The 21,193-nt window shown below is 42.4% G+C and overlaps 1 protein-coding gene across 1 annotated transcript in view; it reads right to left on the reverse strand.

The window, feature by feature from the left end:
• CREB3L2 (cAMP responsive element binding protein 3-like 2) overlaps positions 1–14,126 on the reverse strand; it is a gene marked incomplete at its 5' end in the record, with an annotated part of 17,663 nt that extends 3,537 nt beyond the window's left edge. The window contains 6 exons of the mRNA XM_009875777.1: positions 6,875–6,943; positions 7,970–8,028; positions 9,762–9,908; positions 10,567–10,748; positions 12,295–12,382; positions 13,960–14,126. Of these exons, the coding sequence (XP_009874079.1) occupies positions 6,875–6,943; positions 7,970–8,028; positions 9,762–9,908; positions 10,567–10,748; positions 12,295–12,382; positions 13,960–14,126 (712 nt within the window). The remainder of the gene's footprint in view (positions 1–6,874; positions 6,944–7,969; positions 8,029–9,761; positions 9,909–10,566; positions 10,749–12,294; positions 12,383–13,959) is intronic.
• Between the last annotated feature and the right edge of the window lie 7,067 nt (positions 14,127–21,193).

The following is a 21,193-nucleotide window of genomic DNA, read 5'->3' on the forward strand; positions in this document are numbered from 1 at the left end:
ACATTTACAAGATTGTTACATGCATGAGCACTGGACTTTTCAAAAAGGTCTTTCACCCTTCCTTCAACTGATGTACCTGAACAATTACTTCTTCAATATTTTCAGAGGGCTTTTATAAATATAAACTGTATTTTCAGTGTTTCTACAAGAAAAAAATCTAGTAAGCCTATGAACAACTGAAACTGCTCCACATGAAAGTCACTAGATGCATATATATGACCTCGTTCTATGTCATGAAAAAAAAAAATCAACATTTGAAAAATTGCAGTAGCAAGTTTATAATTGCTTTAGTCAGTGATGGAATATAAGACTACCTCCTTTTTCTGAAAACCTGCTGTACAGTGTTTTGGGCCACATGCTGGACCACTTTCAAAGAGAAGGTCTTAAAGCCAGAGAGAGGCACAGACTCCATTTCTCAAATTCATTTATTAAATAACGCACTTTACTGCTATATGTTAAATCCTCCAGAAAATCAGAGATGTTTGACATGGCTACTCTTGACTGTGTCTTTCAGAGGTCCCAACTACAATGGCAGTTCTTGTCTGGCTGGTTGCAGTCCACAGTCCCAGATCAGGATGATATTCTTGTCTTTCTGGCCATTTTTCTTCTGCTGTGTCATCATCAATTACTGCAGTCAGGATATTAGGCTTTTAAATGGGAAATGACCTCAAAGAATGATGGATGTAGGGTTTTCACAGTGGTTTTCATTTTGTTTTCATTAAGGCTTTTTAACAGACAAGGAATAACCCAACTGCCTGTCCTCGGCACAGTCAAATACGTTACCATTTTGCAACAAGATGTTAACTTTGCTGTTTGTTTCCAATTTTATTTTTTAATTCTGCTGTAAGTCTTGCAGCCTACTGTAAAGGGTAACCCCCACAAAACCCCAGGCAACAGCTTTGGAAGCTGTGACGTCAAATGGTAAAGCGAGAGGCAAGGTCAGGATGTCAGAGAAAATAGAAGGATTATTTTAAGATCAAACTGGCTAAAAGCTAATTGTAGGACAGACCCAGAGGTGCCTCCACAGCTCAATATACACTTGTCTGCCTATTATTATGGGGCTTTTTAATCATCAATGCTCATCGCTAATTAGGGTTTAATGGATTCAAGGACTTCAGGAATGCATTCTGAAATGAGCACAAGGCATGCTCAGAGCACAGATTTATCTGGGCCAGCAGATCTTTCTCAACTTATTAAGGAAGGATGTCTTGCATGCTCTTGAGAGCATGGCTTATTCTGCAACTCAATATTTTAAAAAAGACAGTGATTTGTCTAATTCACGATTAGAGATACCACAGGCAAATTAAGAGATGAAAACACTGTCCATCATGTAAATGAGACCCTCCTAAATCCCTGCTCCTTTCTGGTTATCTCCTCAGTTCCTCCTCACATCCACTGCATGGCACAGGGCTCAGAAAGACTTGTGTATATAGTATATAGCATTTTCCAGCACAGAACTTGCTGCGTACAGTATTCCCACCATATGCCACCAGACACGTTATGCTGTATAAGCAATACCCTTTTAACCCTGCAAATTCTACGCTGTTACACAAGACTACATCTTTCCCTCATTTCAGGCCTGAGTCACTGGGATTGACATGGAACAGCTTTGCAGAGTGAGGAGGAAGGAGCTCTCTTCCTCCTCCCCCTCCTCCTCAGCTCGGGGGCTGCGAACAGCAGCAGCCATGAAACGCTGATCGTTCTTGCCACTTTTTGTGGAGGCGTCAGTGAGAAAACAGCTAATGGCTGGCGAAGAAATCAACAGAGAAGAGACAATTCTCCTCATTTTGCTCATCTCTGTCTTTTTGCGTCCAATTTAAAAAACCTGCTGGGCAGAGTGGGCCCGGAGAACTGATTCCAGAACACTCCCTTTTTGGAAAGTATAATTAGGCAGGTATTCTGAGGTCTCCTATACACAGACGAAGATGCATCCCCCGCTTTATTTACCAACTACCTTGACATAAAACGACTTCCTTCCTCAAGTCATCTATCTGTTGGAGCACTTCTTCTCAACAGACAAAGATTCAGTGTTGGGAGCTGACAGGCTACAGGTACATTTTTAAACCAAGAGCAAGAGCTGAGGCAAGAGCAACAAACAAGTTTGTTCAGAGATGATAATGAATTACTGTGCCACCACCAAAATGAGGCACTCCTTGGTGCTTTTATTCTTTATTTGAATGTGGTCAAAAGATCTCCTTTCCCATGCAAAAACTACCTTCTTTGTTACTGGATGGCTACAGGGATGATCTGGACTAGGAGAAGGAAAAGGAGCAGCTCTCTGCTCTGCAAAACAGGGACTTATATTAAACTAAGATGCTCCCTCTAAACAGCAGCAGGAAGGGCACGAATGCTTTTAGTGAAACACACTAGCTATGGCCAAGTCCTAACAGGAGAAAATGCAATCCCAAGGAAGCATGCATAAGGGGGTTTGCACCCACAGGGATTATTTTCACTGTGTCTGACACATTTCCCAGTGATATTCAATTAGAGGGTCACCTCCGTAGGAGGTGTGAATGTGTTTTCACGCTTTTCTCTGCCAATGGAAGCACCTCATAGGAAAGCTGTAAAGTGACTGAAGACTCCTGCTCTCCCCTCCACACACTACCAGCAAATTCGTTCTGCCTGTGATGTCTTGTTTTTGTGTGCACATTCACATCTCCAGAAGAGCCCCTTTCCCTGCCAAAGTAAGGAACAAGACAAGGCTTCCCCCTCTGCTTCCAGTGACACTTTGATTAAGTTAACTTTGATTAAAATCTGTCATTCTAGAACCTAGCCACTTGGGAGGTTTCCTCAATTCAGTGTTTGTGTTTAAAATCCAGCATCGATTTAAACAAAAAAGTCAGCTTCCAGGGGACACCATCCGTTGCTTATTTTGACCAAGATTTTTCAGACAATTTTTCTACTTCCTGAGGAACAAAACCTAATTTTGATAAGGAGACAGAAAAATTATTCTGTCCTCCAACCCTACACACAGATTCTTTCTCCGCCTGTCCTATTTGTAGGAAAGAGAGCAAGCCCCGAAGCAAGCTTTTCACTGAAAGACCAGGATACCTTAAAGCAGAAAAAAAAATCCACAGTTTTTCCTCATTTGAATCACAAAGAAAAAATCCAGCAATTTTTCATCAAAGATATTTCAGCATAAAAAACATTGTCTTCCTGCTTTGAAAACAGGGAGTTGCTCCAGGGCTGCCACGCTTTGTCAGCTATTGTAAGGGTGGTCTGAAACGAAGTGCAAGATATCTCATTGCAGCTTGAATCCAGATTCTTCGTTCCTTAAAATGACTTAGCAAAATGACTTTACTCGCCCCAAATAAGGAACAGCCAAGCAAATCAGTGAAGTCTGGCAGTTTTGGTGGATCAGACTGATATGCCACTTGATCTTAGAATGACTGGGAGTTGTAACAACAGCTTGAGCAGAAGTATGCGAAACGGAAGAACAGTGCATGCCAGAGTGGATATCATTACTCCATGAGAGCAACTCTAGAAGATACTTGCATGCGTTGTCCATGTGTGACATTCTCAATCACATGCTAATTGGATCGCTTCTCCAGGAAAAGTGATCATCAATGTATTTATCAATACAGACTTTAAAAGAAGTGAAAAACAAAAGTACTTCTCATATATCATCATACACGGTACCATAACCCTTCAAGCCCAAATAGCTAAGGCTCCCCGCCAGCCAACCCTGGCACCACAGACCTTACTCAATCCTTTAGATCACTGGCAGTTTCTTCCTTCAGTCCCAGTGCCAAAACATGAGTGGGTCAAGCCTTCTTGGTGACTGGGACAAGCCAGTTCAACTCTTGGTGCAAGCTTCTTCTCCAACCCTTTGCTTTCTAAGACTGCAGTGCCCCTCACATTCAGAGGCTACTGAAACCAAGGAGAGCCCGGCTCACTTGTGGCCACAAGACATAACAGATATGCATGCAATAATGTGCTGTCTTAGTCTTGAGAAAACTGCACAGAAAGGAACTTGGATGGGTTTCTTTTAAGGGTCTGAGTCACATAAATCAGGAGAGGAAACATATGCTAATGTTCTAATACTAAAGATGCCAAGAACGCTGCAGTTACCCACTCAAAGTAATGACAATAATAAGGCGCTTCTATCTTGATCCTCAGCCTCCTGCCTCACCTTTTAAGATGCATGAATGACAAGGGAGATGCTTTTGGATGCAAATTTTTGGACCACACTTTCACCTTTTGCATTACATCTTTTCAGATCCAGAATTTCAGGCTAAGGCAAGCTCTCAGGGAAGATTCCTCTAAATCGTTTTCATGTTACTGAGAATAATGTAGAAACGTCTTTATCCGAAGAAATTCCGAACCAGTGTTTCCATGGTTTGGAGCCAGATTTCGAAATACAAGCAGGGTTTCCCTAAGTCTTAGATATGTATCTGTGCAAATGCATTCTATATATAGAACGACATGCTCTAAAACCTGAACTGCACATACTGAGCGGAAACTCTGCTGTTCAGTAGTTGTGTATTTTGGAAATTAGCCTGCAGTCCCTCTCAACTTCACCAGACTACAAAAAGATCACACTGACTAACAGCACATACATGTGCATGAACTTTTAGGTAAGCAGCTACAGCCCAATTTTCCAACAAGGTAAAAACCCAACTTCATCTACACTTGAACACATGAACACTTTTACATGTATCCACAGCTCTTATTTTCCTGTTATCTTTCTTCCACTCTTACAATTTTTCACAACAATGGAACAGCTCTGATGTTTGTGGATCTACTTTTAGATAATACCTTCAACAATGTCTTCATTTTTTACTGTGTTAAAGCTGCAACTAAAGTCAGCTGAGGTTCTGCTTTGGGCATATTAAATGAGATACATGTGTATATAATTTTGTGCTAGGTACTTCAAGAAATAAAGTCCTCAACATATAAACCTGAGCATCCAAAAATAAATTGACACTGCATAATTTTGACCATCACTGCTTTGAACTTTGATTCCTGACTGTACATAGGAGATGGAAGTACTAGCTATAGGATGCTGTAAAGACAAGTTCTGAAACATTTGAGCAGTTTCTGGATACTACTTCAGGGCTCTCAAATACCAGTGAGGAAACCAGACATTTTGAATTCACAGTAGGAAGGGGATAATGTATATTAAACAAGGGCCATGAGCCATTCTCTGAATGAGACAGTTGTACAGTTATACACTAAATAAGAAAAGTGGCTCTTTGGGGTTAAGGTGAAAAAACTCTTAACGTGGTTTGCTACGTAATTCAGGCTTGATGAAAGTAGGCACTTTAAACAATTTCTCAGTATTTCAGTGTGAAGCCTTAACAAATTTTAGACACGGTTTGTATCTAAAGAGCCAAAACAGCATCACCACGAATTGCAAGAATTTCTGTGCAAAGGGTCAAGAGCATCCGCTTCTCTGCAGGAGATTACAATTCAATATCAATACTAGAAGAAAACAACACAACTCATCCCACATGCCCGAGGTATGAAGAATTTGGAGATAGTACCACTGAGCTAAATATTTTTAGAGCATTTAGCATGAGAGAATTAAGATCATCAAATAATAGAGAAGATGCTAAAGGTCTTGTCTAAAAGGACGGGCAATACCAACAAAGTTGTTCTCATGACTGCATCTGCAATGACTTAGAGATGTGAACAGCTGACCAAATTTAGCTGAACTGGGGAGAACAGCTCTAGGCTTGACAACATGTTGTCCTTGAGTGGTTCATCCACAGCTGCACCTTTCCTTAGAGCGGCTCACTTCAGCACCTCCTGGGACAGATCCTAGGAGAGAAAACCCTACTCCACACCTACAGAAGAATTCCTGTTTCTTTTATGTAAAACCCTGGGGGAAGACACAAGAAGCAGAGAAATGGCTTAGCTCTCCAAACAAGCAGCAGATGTCTTTATGCATGAGCAGTGTGTGGGAGACACTCTCCAACAAATTACAGTGCTACAGGGCCTGGCTCCATGAAATTAAAGATTGGATCCGGAGATTAGAAACAACACATGCCATTCAATTAGCAGTACACTGGCTGCCAGACAAGCTCTAGGGCCATTTTCCACAATCGTGGGTCTTATCTTCAAAATCCAGCCTCCTCCCACGCTTCAGTGCTACCATCACCATCACTACAATGATAATGGTAATATTCAATGGTAATATTCAACCATCACTACAAATCTATCTAACTAGAAGGTGTTAACAGTGGGCTAATCTAGTACCTACTCACTGGAATTTGCCATCATTAGGGAGCACACAGAGCATAAGCTATGACTGACGCTCCCATCTCAGCTAATATCTGGTGAAAAGCTCAGCTATTCAACATTTTCTGCCATGCGTCCTTTGAGAAAGCCACTACTGAGTTATCCATTTCTTCAGAAATCAAGAAACAAGTTGATTTTCGCCCTCCAAATTAAGGAAATTCTGGGGTGTGAGATGGTTAGAAGGGTGCACAATAGTTACAATGACAACTAGTAGTCCAGAATGAACTAATAATGACTCTTGAGCTTCAGCACTATCATTTCTGTAAGTGTCATGTTCCAGGCCAAGGTATCATGTCAAAAAAGTCTTTCGCTAAATAAAAACAACTTGGAATGTTGGGCTGTAGCTTTTGCTTGTTATGCATAATGAATTACATCTCCTTGAGCAGTAGAAGAACTCAGAGTGCTAAAAGGTTTCCGAAGCACACCACAGATTAGGGAGACAGTTTAAGACCTGACATCAAAGCCTCCATCACACTGCAGTCACAATAACTGACCATCCTCATCTTTCTTTGACATTAAACACATCAGATACAGCTATTGCTCACATTTCAATTGATCTCTTCACTTCCAGATTTTCGCTTTTCACTGTAATATCATGCTACAGTTTTATTTTATTCCCTTCATCCCTTACCTGTTAGTATTCTCCAGGACTTCAACTTTCTTACGCAGCTCACTATTTTCGTTTGAACAGGTCTCAACTCTGGAGGCAGCACAATGAAAGAAAGAGGAATGTAAAAAAAACCAAAACAGTCACTTATTAAACAGATTGTAAACCAAATCAAACTTGCTTTCACAGAGAGCTCTATGATCTTGCCTACATCTAATGAAAAGTTACATCAACAAACTTTAGTCATAGTCTTTAGTCACAATTTACAGTATAAAAGACATTGCAACATATTACCAGCTGTGGAACATCTGCTTACAGTGCTCAACTACATCCTGGTAGGTGCAGTTCATTCAGGACGGATTATAACTACTTTTTTCCCCTTGAAATACTAAAAGCAAAGACCTAGCTCAGACTTTCTCTGTGCACTGGGCCATGGGACAGATACTTGGAAAGTCACAGAACATGCTATATTTATGTTGTTAGCAAGCAATTTGTGCGAAGGTGTTCCTTTGTGTTTCATGGCCAGGATAAGGCACCAAGCAATGTGGTGAACGCCATGCTTCTGAAATCAGATCCTTGAATTTCAAGTTTATGGAGGCTAATAAGCCTGTTGGAAGAGAGATTAACTTGGGATATAAATCACTAACTGGAGGTTTGGTTCCTTCGCTCCAAAGGAAGTCAATGGGTCACATGCTTTCTTCCTGAGTTCTGCTTATTTTCCCAGGCAGTCTTGACTCACTCACTCCCTATTTCTGTCTCCATCCATGCTGGAAGACAGAATATATTCACTCTGAATCCACCTTTCCCTGGACAGTACCTACACCCTGCTAGGCCAACAGGGTTGCACGATGCGGGATAGCAGATGGGCCTTGCCTTACTTAAGGTTTAAAGTCTTTCTTGGCACGTTAGCAATGTGTTGCAGGTAGACGCGGTTATGCAGGCAGCACCCCAGCATAAGAGCAAGCAGAAGCCAGAGGAAGGGCCTTTTCTCAGTCATAACCACGAGATGGCAGCTGGCACTCCATGCACAAAACAGTCCCAGCATCAACAGCTGGATCCCTTCCCAGTCCAGCAGCCCGTGCTATTGGCCCACTTCAAACAGGAAGGAGGCTGGCTTACTTTTTTTCCAGACTGTCCATGTATTCTTTCTTTTTTCTTCTGCTTTCCTGGGCAGAGATCTGAGGAAAAAGCAAGAAAAGCACCAAATATTTGCACAGGAAAAAAAAGCATCGGAGATGAATTAGTAAATGGTAAAAACCCCTGACTTTATGAGATTCAAGCCTCTGCGTTGTTTTCATTTCTACTCCCGGTAAGCAAAGCACTGGGTCTGTTTCCACATACTGAAGCAAGACGGCTCCTCTCGATAGCAGGAAAAAGATCATTCCCTGCTCTTACAGAACAAACCTTAAAGAGTAAATCAGATTCATCTGGAGAGAATATCCTAGGACAAATACTAAAAGATGATCCCAGGACAATGCCATGTATCTGGGAGAGGAAAGGCCCATGAATGCACTGGAAAGCAGCTTTGTAGAAAAAGCCTTGCACGTCCTCATGAAAAACATGTCAAACACAAGTCAGCAAAAATACTCAGCAAAAATAAGTCAGTCCCTGTATCAAAGGCGGCCGACCAGATCCAGGTTTACATTAACAAGATTGTAGCTAGCAGGTCCAGAGAGGTGGTTCCTCCCCTCCATTCAGTGTCTGCAAGCCCACAGCTGAGCACAGAGTATGGTTTGTGGCTCCAAAATAAATACTTTGGATGTTCAGAGGCAAGTCCAGAGGAGGGCCACAGCTACAATAAGCATGCTGGAGCACATGACGGATCAGGAAGGACAGAGAAAGCCGGGTTTTTCACATTAAAACGCAAATGATAAAGAGGAAATGCTACTGCTGTTTTCAACTACTTTGTGTAGCAAAGATAATGTCTTATTAGAAGCATACAGCAAAACAGCAAAATATAAAAAAATACAAGTTACAACAAGGGAAATACCAATTAGGTGTTAAGAATTCTATTTTCACCACAACAGTGGCCAAATATATGAACAGGTTGCCCAGAGATGCTGGGGACTCGTCACCCTTTGAGACAGTAAAACCTGATTAGACAAGTTCCTGAGTAACTTGCCCTAGGCTGACCCTGCTTTCAAAGCAAGGACTTGGACCAAAGGACCTCCAGAGATTTACTCCAGTAATAAATGACCCGGATTATATGAAAGTGGTACATAAAATGGACAAGGTCACTTCCAAAAATTTTGAAAAAAATCTATTACAAGCCCAAATTCCAATTCAGTGGGGGCAAATTTACACCTCTGTCTCCAAAATCAGTAACAGAATGCACTAACCTTCAAAGATGTGCTAATATCCCCTAGAATGAGTGAGCTGGCCAGGTCTGAAAAAAATGCTTTCCTCCCTGTCATTAGGCTCTTCCCCACGTAGGAAGATCGAAAAGACTTGTAGGGCATTTCACAGCCTTAGTACGAACCATTCATTTAAAGGTCATGGAATTCAGTATCAAAAGACTAGCGCACTGAAATACACAGGCAGATTTTAAAACCTGGAACAGTGGAGGTCTTGAAGAACACTTTCATCACCATGCAAAGAATACAGAGGTCTTTGCCTATCATAAGGGCAGGATTGTACTGTTTTTAAAATGGAGCCAAGCAACAGCAATTTGATACCCTGCTTGCTAAATACTCTATTGTTCATGTGCACAGGTAAATACCTAGACAGGGACACACTGTCATCACAGTGACAGACAATTTGATGGATGTGTTTAAGAACAAAGAAAATCACTTCATTAAAAGACATCATACAGCACTCAACAGCACCACAGGCCATTACTGCAGAATTGTTGCAGCATTTTTTTTAATGAAAGAGGAGCAGGAATTACCCAGCAAAGCTAACTAACATTTACCTTGTTCTTTATTTTCCTACGGATTTTCTTCAGCACTTTCTCCTCTGCTTTTGTGAGGGGAAGTTTGGTAGGGATTGGGTACCCCTCTGCTATCAGCGTCCTCTTCTCCTCCTCTGTCAGGATGAGTGGGCCGGTCCCCTGTAATTTCTGCAAGTGTCATAGAAATGAAATAATATAATGGTAAGTGCACACAGCCCTAGAGAAAAAGGTTTTAGGGAAGAGAGGCAGCAGCTCTCCCACTGCAGAGAGGACTCCGCCTTCTAACACAGCAGTCTCTCACAAATGGGAATGCATAGAACAGGGAGAACTTTTAAATAGCTTCCATTCAGAGATTGAACTTTTGGGACAGGATTCCCTCAGAACAGTTATTGCCAGCCCGGCTCTGCACACACTGAGTAAAACTCCCCTTGGTTCAAACAGGGAAAAAAGAAGCGCTACTGAAAATCCCTCCCTAAAGATCATCACTTGCTTTTGACAAGAGGACAGATGCAGATCTACCAGGGACAGGAGGGCTGAGCCCTAATGCAAAACACAATTCATGGTGGGACAAACCTAATAATACTGTTGAACCCTGACTCAACTTAGAGGAGAGGCACATGCTGTTCCCTGTGAGAAGAGAATGGAGCAGTGAGCAAGAATTACTGCATCTGCAATTTTGGCCAGACACAGATTCATCTAAAAAACAACAGAAAGTTAGCAAAATCATGGCAAAACCAGCAATTTTTTTTCTTATTTTTTTAGAAAGAAAGAAAGAAAAACAACTGAGTCAGTTAGACAGATGCTGGAGAAAGTCAGCCGAACTTACATGTGGTGCAGTCAGGAGCGGAGAATTGGAGAGCACTGAAGCTGTGCGTGATGTCACTTTAGCCGTGGCTTGTAGCTGGATTGGGCTTGAAGGAGGAAGTGATCTAGCCGGGCTCTGCCCTCCTTCAGAGTCACTGCCATGGCTGCTGGGAGGGGTTGGAGGCAAATGCAGAGGATCCACTACTAAATGCCAAAAGAGACATAAAACACAAGGGTTTGAGGTGCTAATTTATATTTCTACTAGAGCTGCCACTACCCCAGCCCCAATTTCCAAGACTAGAACTCTGCTAAAAAATGGATCAAGTGAAAGATTTCCAGAGCGCACAAGTCTCCAAAGGAGGAATGAAACGCAGCAGGTTTCTTTAGGTTTGATCAGCAAAACAAAGCTCTATGCATAGGCTCCAGAAACATCTACCTTCACTTTGGCTTCTTCCCCAGGTGCTCTGAGGTTTAATGTACTGATGGAGCAGAAGCAGCATAGGCAAAGCCCCACAGGAACCTCTCTCACACTTGTGCTATCCAGGGCCATAACTCAACTTCTGCTGCACTTGTAGCCAAAAGAACCTGTGCTACAATTGGCAAGCAAAGTGCTGCCTATGACCAAATGGGTCCAGACCAAGAGAAACAGGGCAATGTCTCGCCTACTCATATTACACGGACAATTTAGTGGACGTCCAAAACAGCCATAACTAAGTCATTTTTTTGCTAAGATAAATTTACAGCCACAAAAATTGAGACTAGGAAGATACAGGGCTGAATTTGCCACCTTCCACTTTTGTTATACTCTGCCAATTTGAGTTGAAAAGATCAAATGAGTGGAGGAGGAAGGAATTAAAATAGTAGCAAACCCCCCCCCCTATTATACATGAGCTCTTTTTGTCTAGTATCTTAACTCTAGTAGTTGCCAGAAGATACATACCTGAGAAACAGCAAGGTTATTAATCTCACAAATTGAGCAATCAAATCTATGCCCTGGGCTGAGATGTAGCCTCCCTTTTCCCACTTGCTACATCACTTGCTTCTCTCCCTAGATCAGTTACACTTACCTAAAAAAAATGAATTCACTAACAGAACATTAAGTGTTCCTAAAATGCAGCTATCTGCTAAAATTTCAGCCCAAATATTTGGCTCTTTCAAACTTCTCTTGGGTTAACAGATTATGTGCCACAAAACTATGTTTAACTTTCAGGGCAAGGATCATTACTCCTCCTTCCTCACTTATAGATTAGTGCAAAGGGATCGTGGTCATTCTTAAAACTTTGCTAAAACTAATATGCTATAAACAGATTTACCTAACTTCTAATTTCATATAACTCAGATCCTTGCTTTTGTATCACAGGTTAAAACAGTAAAGTTTCCACTTATGCTCTTCATGTTTTCTATGCCTCAGTTAAGTCCCCTCAAAATGATTTCTCTTTTAGCCTAAGTAATCCTCTACTTTAACAATTCAAGCTCCCTCCAGCAACTGTACAATTATTACTATATTACAGACAAAAAAAAGAGATCATTTTCTTTGTGAAGAGCAAGGGGGAAAAAAAAGAAAAAAATGCCACATAAATGGGTCAGAGGCTGGTTCTTCAGCAGCTTGAGTTGAATCCCTAGAAGGCAACAGGTTCAGTCTAAAGATTAACATGGTTAATAAGGAAGCCAAATATTTAATCAGGGTAAAGTACATTCATTGTGCATTCTGGTCATCTCCCCATGCATCTTGCATTGGTAATTAACAAACCTTCCTTAGAAGAGAGGTTCAGGAACTGATCCACTTCATGGGGCTCCAATTTAATCTCTGGAAGAACTTTCTGGCTTAGTGGTTTCATCTAGAAAAGAGAAACTAATAGCATGAAAACCCAAAGCATACATGTTAAAAATCTTAAGAGAAGGATACAAGGATGACTTCTCCATAAATGGAGAGGTTCCCTGTCCTTCTGCTCTGCTACAGGCAAAGCTTTAACAGTTTGCTAAACCAGGCTCCAGAGAAGCTGCACTGCCTACTACCACTATGGCTTTTCTTACTACTATATTTAGCTAAATAAAAGATTACTGCCTCAGAGATGACATTTCAGACTGAAAGCTAGCATGCAACCCACTCAAATTACTTCTCTTAGCAACAGAGCTGCTGCTAGGATTTGCCGGACCACTCAGTCTGTTTAAGCAGAGACAGAAACCCTCCTGCCAGTGGAGAAGAGCTTGTTCAAGGCTGTTGTCATCTGGAAGCAAGGGCAAGGTGCCAGTCGCTGACCACCAGGTTATCAGAAGAAAGTTCATTTCACGCTGTGGAGGGACAGTCACAGCTGACCAAGATTTGGAAGATACCTGGCTTAGCACACTGACAGGGCTGGGGCATCAGGCTGCTAAGCTGTTGCCCAGAAACTGCCTGTGTGCTACAGTTCTGGGCTTGAGCTAGTCAGCCTGACACATCAGCATGCTCATTGCAGCAAAAATCCCTCTCAATAACCTGTGTAACTAATCCATGCAATGGCAACAAGATACCAGCTAGTCCCAATATACTCTTTGCAAACTGTGGCATCCCAAGTTGCAGCAGGACTACATATGCTGCGGACAGCACATTCAGACTAAAAGAAGATTATGGGAAACTTGTCTTTCATTTTTCCAGGTTATCATAAAATAATTTCTGTTGCACATACTGCAGATCCACATCCAATCGGAAACATTTAGTTTCAGCACACACTAACTCCACCTGGCCTGGACTGACATCGCACCCCGGGGACTGAGAACAGCCATGCTTCTTCCTCCACTGACAGGGGACTCTGGTGAGCCATAAGCTGCTGCAGCTCATTCTCCGTAACTCAACCAGAGCCAAACTAAGCCCTCGAGAATGCCCACTGGCTGCTGCAGCTGTGGTCAGAAAGGCATCACAAATGCTCTTTACGAGGCAGGTTGGTCTGGAAAGCAGCAGCAGCTTGAAATGTCAAAGCTTCAGAGGTCTGGCAAAAGTGACTTAGCAGGGAAGTTCTCCAGCTGTTTCAAACAACGAGTCTTGTTCTGCTTAGGGGAAAGTAGAGCAGCACTAAAGCAAGTTATCATGGAAGACACTTAGCTTGTCATGGGCTTGACAGGGCAAATAGGTTAGTCAGTTCAGGTGGGACTAGTTCACTAGAAACTGTTTACATATTTTTAAAGACGCATGAGCCCCTGCTTTGGGGCTAGCATAGAAAAGAAAGTTCTGCATCCAACAGTTAAGACCTGGAGATGCAGATAAGTGTTTTAAAACACAAGTTCTCACAGCAGTAGTGGGACACCACCAAGCACTAAAAACCATTAAAGCAAACTGCAGTGTGCACCCTGAATTGCCCAGCTTTGGCACCAAGGAGGCTGCTGTGATAGGCAGAATCTGTAGCTAATTGCTCAGAGAAAACAGAAAGTCCGCAAGTACCAGGGCATCTGTCTGTAGCTCAGGTTGTTCCCCCTCCAGCGATGTGGCTGTGACAGTGAGACTGACTGAGGGAGCGAGGCCGGGTGTCTCACACAACACTGGCTCAGTCTTTATTGCTGCTGGAGTCAGCTCTGTACCCAGACACCATTCCTCATTTTCCAGGTCACCTGCCAGGGAAGGAAATTGGACACCACATGTTTAGGTCAGAGACAGAAGACTACAAACAAAATTAATGTCATCCCTCCTCCAGAGAAGGGAAACAAACACAGAAGGCATTTCAGTCTATCAGCAAAACTCTTCCCTTACTATTCAGCTCACAGTCAACATAGACAACCCTGCCATTTCAGACCTGTAACCTAATCCTAGCCCCAGGATACAGAGAGGAGCAGCGAGGAAAGACACAGAGCACTAATCACTGTATGTTGCTGAAAGCTGCTAACACCTAGCAGAACAAGATTAAACAAGCCATTGGGTAGAGCAGCCAGAGAGCCACGTCCTACACATGCTAACACCTGCTCACTCGGTTTTATTCCTCCTTGTAGCCATAGCATTCAGCCAGAGTTCTGCTCCTTCTACTGCTTGCAATTGTTAAATAGCCAGAGTGGTGATATTATACCTTTAAGAACAAAGGATTTTTCACACTCTCAACTTCAACATTTTTCCCCCAAGGATTCATTCCGTAAGTATAGATGAGAATAAAGGCTTTGATGATTCCACAGGAGCACCAGTGTCACTTCGATCCTACTAATTTCCTCCCCAGAGTCTCTGGAAGTCACAGCACAGGATGCATATTTTGACTGGCAGCAATGAATCATATATCACGTGCTGGCAGAATTGTCTCCTGGCCCCTCTTACTGCAAGCTTACTAATCAGGAGAAAGTCATGCAACTTTGCACTGGACAAAGCTGAAAGGTCTGAAGTATGATAGAGGATCTAGAACTTGGAAGGACCGAACCTTTAAAACAAGTCCACAAGGCTACTAAAACCTCCACTTGAAAACAACAATATAAAAAAAATCAAATGCATTTTTGGCAGATGCAATTTTGCCTTGAAAAAAAAAATCCTATCCTTTCTTCTAGAGTTGTCATATAAGCTCTTTCTCTTGCAGGAGAGTAGCCTACACCAGTTGCACTGCATCCCAACCGTGTGTAGCACAGTCCCCCCGCCACAGCTTGTCACTAGCAGTGACAAGCACATCCACGAAATCAAGCAGCTGAGAGCACATACACATAAAAGAAAAGAGCACTGATCTTTCTTTCAGAGATTTCTCCTGCCTTCATATGGAATATTTACTGGAATTACAAGCAGAAAGCATGTACACCGTGCGGCTAGTGAACAGCAACAGAGCTGTGAAATAACTGCACGGCACATCAACACCATCGTAGGGGGCAGCCACAGTGCTGTGGCTGTGCCACCACCAGCCTGCCAGGCTGACACAAGACCCTGCCACACCTGAGCCTATCAAGCTGGTGAGATGTCAACAGACTTCATCCGCCAACAGGTAACAAAAATAAGAGTGGGTTTACAGCCTCCCTGCTGCTGCCTGCCCTTGCTAGTAAGACCACACACACACACACAGAGCATACAGGCACTGGGCAGAAGCTGGGTCACTGGAAGAAGGGAGAAGTATGTACATCTCCAGTACTAGTAATTACTTTGTGGTGGGACCTAACCTCCACAGCTGGCAAGGAAGGAGGTAATTTGAGTAAAGACACACCAAGGAATTAAAAATGAAAAATACGTATCCTATAATCAGGAGTGCAAGAACAGAGAGCCAAGAACTGCCAAGAGAAGTAACTGTAACAGCGAAGGCTAAACATTGTATTTAAGTTTCTGGAGAGTTTACTCCCAAAGCTTTCTGGGAAATGCATAAATATAAAAATAGAAGTATTGAGTAAAAAGGAGGTAGCATTGTCTAAACATTAACTCAGGAGAGAGAACACTGCTTTCTTTCAACCCTTCTTGAGCCTCTCTACTCACGCGCCGCTCTCTCCCTGCTGGCAGCAATGAAATATTCAGTGAATCTGTGGACTCGCTAGCTTGCTGTGTGTGGATCATTCAGATTAAAGTGGCATCTCTGCCTGGAAATCCAGAATCCCTCGGCAAATGTCACTTTAAAATGCTTGTTTGGGTAACTTCTGCCAACTCCCCCCCATCCTATCACACCGTGCTGAGTCTCTGCTTGCTGCCTCTCGCATCTCTGGGTCGGGCTACACCGTGGCAGCGCTATTACAGATCTGTAATTTACTGCAGCCTCCCTTTGGGAGGGAAGGCTATGTATAAACGAGCGCTATCAGCAAAGCAAGTAATTAGCCCTGAACCTTCTGAGATTTGTATCACCACGCAAAGAGAAGAGAAATCCTGCTGTGGGTGCCCAGTGAAACAGGGCACGTCCTCTGAGGCTGCACTTGGTGATGTTTATCACCTCTAATCCCCAGACTCACAAGAGGATTCAGCTGCTCTAAGTCAGCAAGACTGGCCTTCGGCTGGTCATTTTACTCCTTTGGAACCTGACTTTGAAGATTAACCTGACATTCCTGCCATTACCACTTAGATCTGCACAAACTGCTCAGAGTTATTCCCAGGCTTTAAACCCAGTCTAACCAGTTTGTAGGGTTACGGATGGTTTTCAGCAACAGCAACGTGCTGCGATTAACACTGAGAGAACTTCCAAGAATGGCATCCAACATTTTTTGACACTGTCTCTTACAATGCATGGTGACAGCTGTCATTCCAGATGAACAACCTCGCAAAGGAAGGGATGGAGCAACACATTGGTAGAATTCTACCTTGATATTTCTCTCTCCTCACTTTCTCCAAGCCCTTATTATTCATTCACTATCATGGTCAGTGTTGTGCAAGAAGTTACTTCCTTTTGACACATTCCAGCTTCTGAAGTCAGTAATGATGTCTCCTCTGCTCGATGAGAGCTGCAAGGACATTTTCCGCTTTACTTTCTCCTGTTCCTGAGCACAGCAGGTGAGGTCATATCTGGAATACTGTGTCCAGTTTTGGCCTCCCCAGTTTAAGAGAGACAGGGACCTACTGGAGAGAGTCCAACGGAGAGCTACGAGGATGATTAAGGGACTTGAACATCTCTCCTATGAAGAGAGACTGAGAGAACTGGGGCTGTTTAGCCTTGAGAGGAGATGGCTGAGAGGGGACCTTATTAACGTATATAAATATCTGAGGGGTGGGTGTCAAGGGGAAGGGGACAATCTCTTCTCAGTGGTGCTCAGTAATAGAACAAGAAATAATGGGTTTAAGTTAGAACACAGGAAGTTCCACCTCAACATGAGGAGAAACTTCTTTACTGTGAGGGTGCCAGAGCACTGGCACAGGCTGCCCAGAGAGGTTGTGGAGTCTCCTTCTCTGGAGACTTTTAAAATCCACCTGGATGGGTTCCTGTGTGGCTGCCCTAGGGGATCAGGCTCTGGCAGGGAGGCTGGACTAGATGATCTTTTGAGGTCCCTTCCAACCCCTAACATTCTATGATTCTAGGAAAACCATTCTCAATTTATTCTTTTAATAGCCCTATAGCACCTTAGTCTATTCTGCCAAGCATCATACTAACCAAACAGAATGGCAGCCCCTCTCCCAAAGCCCTCAAGAACATTGCACAAAACCAAAAAAAGTTTAGGTAGATGGGAAAAATTAAGCAGTCTAAAAAATACTGGTCATGCTGAGAGGTATGGCACACCCTCCGAGAAAAGAGTATTTCTGACAGAGGGTTATGGAGAACCATTTCATGGAATAAGTAGAACAAACAAGAAGGTGAACATGAAATACTGAAATGAAAGGACAACAGAGGCTGGCTCATGGGAACCAATGAAGGAAAAGAGAACTGTCTTCTCCAAACCAAGCAATGCATGCTTTTGAAAGAGTAGATGACTGGTATCAAGAAATTGAGGTGTTTGTATTTATATTTGACATGATCTAGGAGGCACACATAAACTACTGAGACAGAGTCCAACACAAAATGCTGAGAAAATTATCTTGGTGACAGTACTCTAGATGGGTATGAACAGGGCAGCACTGCATTGCTAAGGTGAGACAAAATATGCTGCAAACCATTCTTATAGAGAGAGGAGAACAAGAGATTTAGTTATCCAAATGGCTAGGAAAATCCACATCCTAAAGATGTGTATCCTCACTTCGGCTGTTAAAAATCTCTTCTCAGGCTTCAAAACAGTGACTGTAAAGTTCACCATTGAACAAGTGATACTGGTTGTCAGTCCGCTTTCCCAGCTGAAATTTCTTATGAATTTCAGAGTTCTATCATGCAATGACTGTTCAGATGAGAAACATCTCCCTTCACCTGCCCTTTAATAAATCCATGAATGCCAGGGACTTTGGCATGTGAAAAAAAAAATATCATCTAAGGAGTCTACACAGTGCTTAGAATTATAGAATCATAGGATGTGATGGGCTGGAAGGGACCTTTCAAGGTCATCTAGTCCAACCCCCCTGCAGTGAGCAGGGACATCTTTAACTAGATCAGGTTGCTCAGCCCCTCATCAAGCCTGACCTTGAATGTCTCCAGGGATGGGGCCTCCAACGCCTCTCCGGGCAACCTGTGCCAGTGTCTCACCACCCTCATAGCATAGAACTTACTTAGCAAAATCCCAGCTAATGCTTCTGTGTGCAATGCACTAGCACTGTGCATTCCACATACACTAGTGCAATGCACTAGCACTGTTAAATTCCACATACAGTATGTTAACTAATCTTTAATGTTGCAAGGCATCCAGGTATTAAGAAACACTTATGAAGGTTTAATTCATTGTAGTTTTGCACATCATATACACCTAAACCCAGGTATTTTTTAACAATGTGATCAAACAATTTCTCTGCAGAATCTTTGCCGTATCCAACAAGCAGAACACATGGTGCTCCCCTAGCTGAGGAGCTATTCTGTTTCATTACCCACGTTTTTGTTATTCTTATTGTCTTGTGCAGAGTCCTTTACCAAATACAAATCAAATTTTGTTCCCACAGAGCTGTTTAATTCCCTCCTAGAGAAATGCTTCATCAACCTGAATTAATCTCCACAGTGTTCCTGCAAAGTCAAGAGAGCCACGGAAAGATTAAGGCCAAAAAGTATCTAGTAATTTAAAATGGCCAACTGGAGACAACTGGAATTGGATTTTTCAGACGATTTAGCACTTTTATTATAGTTTATCAAAATACAATATGCATTAAGTTTTCAGGTGCGGCTGCGAGCACCTACCACTTCTGCAAGTTAAACATCAGAGTTTCAAAACAAACTTCCAAACACACCATTCATCACAGCAACCCAGGGTTTGTCACACATGCATCTGAGATCTTATTTTCTACATCCAAGACTAAAATTCTATTGCTTTGGAAAGCTTTTGTGTGCTGCTTCTGTTGTCAAGCTCATCCCACTTTCTTTGTAGTCGCTTGTTTAGCACACATCTTTCACTTTCTTTTTTTATTTTTTTTCCAAAAAGGCAGGAGCTTTATGAAGTGCCAAAGTAATCAGTGTACTGATCAATGTTCTCACTGATAGGGAAAACTTTAAGCATGTCTTCTTCTTTTCCCACGTGCACTCATCACATCATCTGGCCCCAGGTATGCCATGCAATGTGTTGTAAGGTGTTGTGTGTGTGAAAATGCGAAGGAGGAAGCTCAGAATGGGACACAACTCCCTCAGCACTGTAACTGTAAGCCCTGCACATCACACACATCTACAGCAAGTTGTCCAAGTAGCAAACAAACTCTTTCTGTCCTCTGTCTTTATTTCAGAGGCTGGAATCCTGCCCCAGGTTCCATCACCCGAAGTTGATGAACAATGCTAGTAGGATCTACTCAACACACCACAAGTGAATTTTCCCTTTTTGCTTTCCTTTCTCCAGATCACTATACCCGAAAGGGAAAAGGCTATGCGACATTTTGCACAATGAAACCTTAAAATCTTTGAAGTCCATTATGAAGCCTGAGTTATGCACTAGTGCTTGGCTTTGGATGGACACCACACTCAAATTAACTTCTCTCTATGCTGCACACCATTTATATTATGATGATAGTTTTCAATGGAAATGGATTTCATTGCTTCTCCAGGTATCGCAGCTGTAGCAATAATCTGTATGTGTGATTTAGGCACATATGAAAAACACACAACCAAGAAGGGCTGTGATTGTACATGACAAAATCAATATATATGACTTCTGTGTTTGTTAAAAAATATTTTTAATATATCTGCATTCATATAGAGATATACAAAATGCAGACATAGTCTCTTAACAACACTAGGTGCAGGTCTCTAGGATACTCATATTTCTCTGAAGAACTGCAACATTTTGTTTCTTTCTTTGGTCCATATAATATTATGGGAGGGTAGGGTAGGAAAAGTGGAAAATACAGTCAAAACCACTTACTTCAACAGTACCGTTTGTTTAATATTAGAATTCCCAGCAAGTTTTGCATTTTGCATTTTCCTTGCTCCCTACACTCATTCCAGCACTATTCCTTAAACAATTTAACAGATACATTTTTTGCACGGATAACCAAGCTGCATCAGTGAGATGTTGTGTATTTTTAAATAAATGAAATTAGAGATGCACTCTGTATCTCTCCCTCATTCCTCTCAAGTACAGAGAATGCAAGTAGTTGGAGAAACAACATGATTTTCATCTTTTTCTTCCCCTGCAGTAAAAACAGAGGAAGCACCACTAAGTAAACATACCCACATGAGGGGTGTAAAAATGAACCTAATCTTGAAGGGGAAAAAACCCCAACCCCTACCAGCACTACCCACCACGACAGATCACCATCGCACAGAAAACGGATGCAGGCACTGCATGTTGTTTGAAATAAGCCTGCAAATAAGACCTCTAGAAGCATCAAGGGATATTCTTATCCGTATAAGTAGAACGAAGAGGCACGTCTCACCACCTCAGAGTTCTTTGTCCAAGCAACAGATAAAACAGAGAAAAGAAAGACAAAACTGGAAACTTAAAGAGACTGCAATAGACTACCAGTCAAAGTTCTCTGCACGAAGACCAGAAGAGACAACTCTGGACAAGGGAGTGCACGAAGATCCCTAAAGGGTCAAATTGTTCTCCAGACAAGCACATTTAAATAATGTCCCTCTTCAGCCATGCCATGGATTTGAGCAAAAAGGGCTTCGACCAATTCCTTTTGGTCCATGGCAGACCTCAAACTGCCGTCAGGAACCACAGGGCCTGGACGCACAGCCCGTATGGCTTTTGCA

Source organism: Apaloderma vittatum, unplaced genomic scaffold (genome assembly GCF_000703405.1).
Source record: "Apaloderma vittatum isolate BGI_N311 unplaced genomic scaffold, ASM70340v1 scaffold41978, whole genome shotgun sequence".
NCBI lineage: Eukaryota > Metazoa > Chordata > Aves > Trogoniformes > Trogonidae > Apaloderma > Apaloderma vittatum.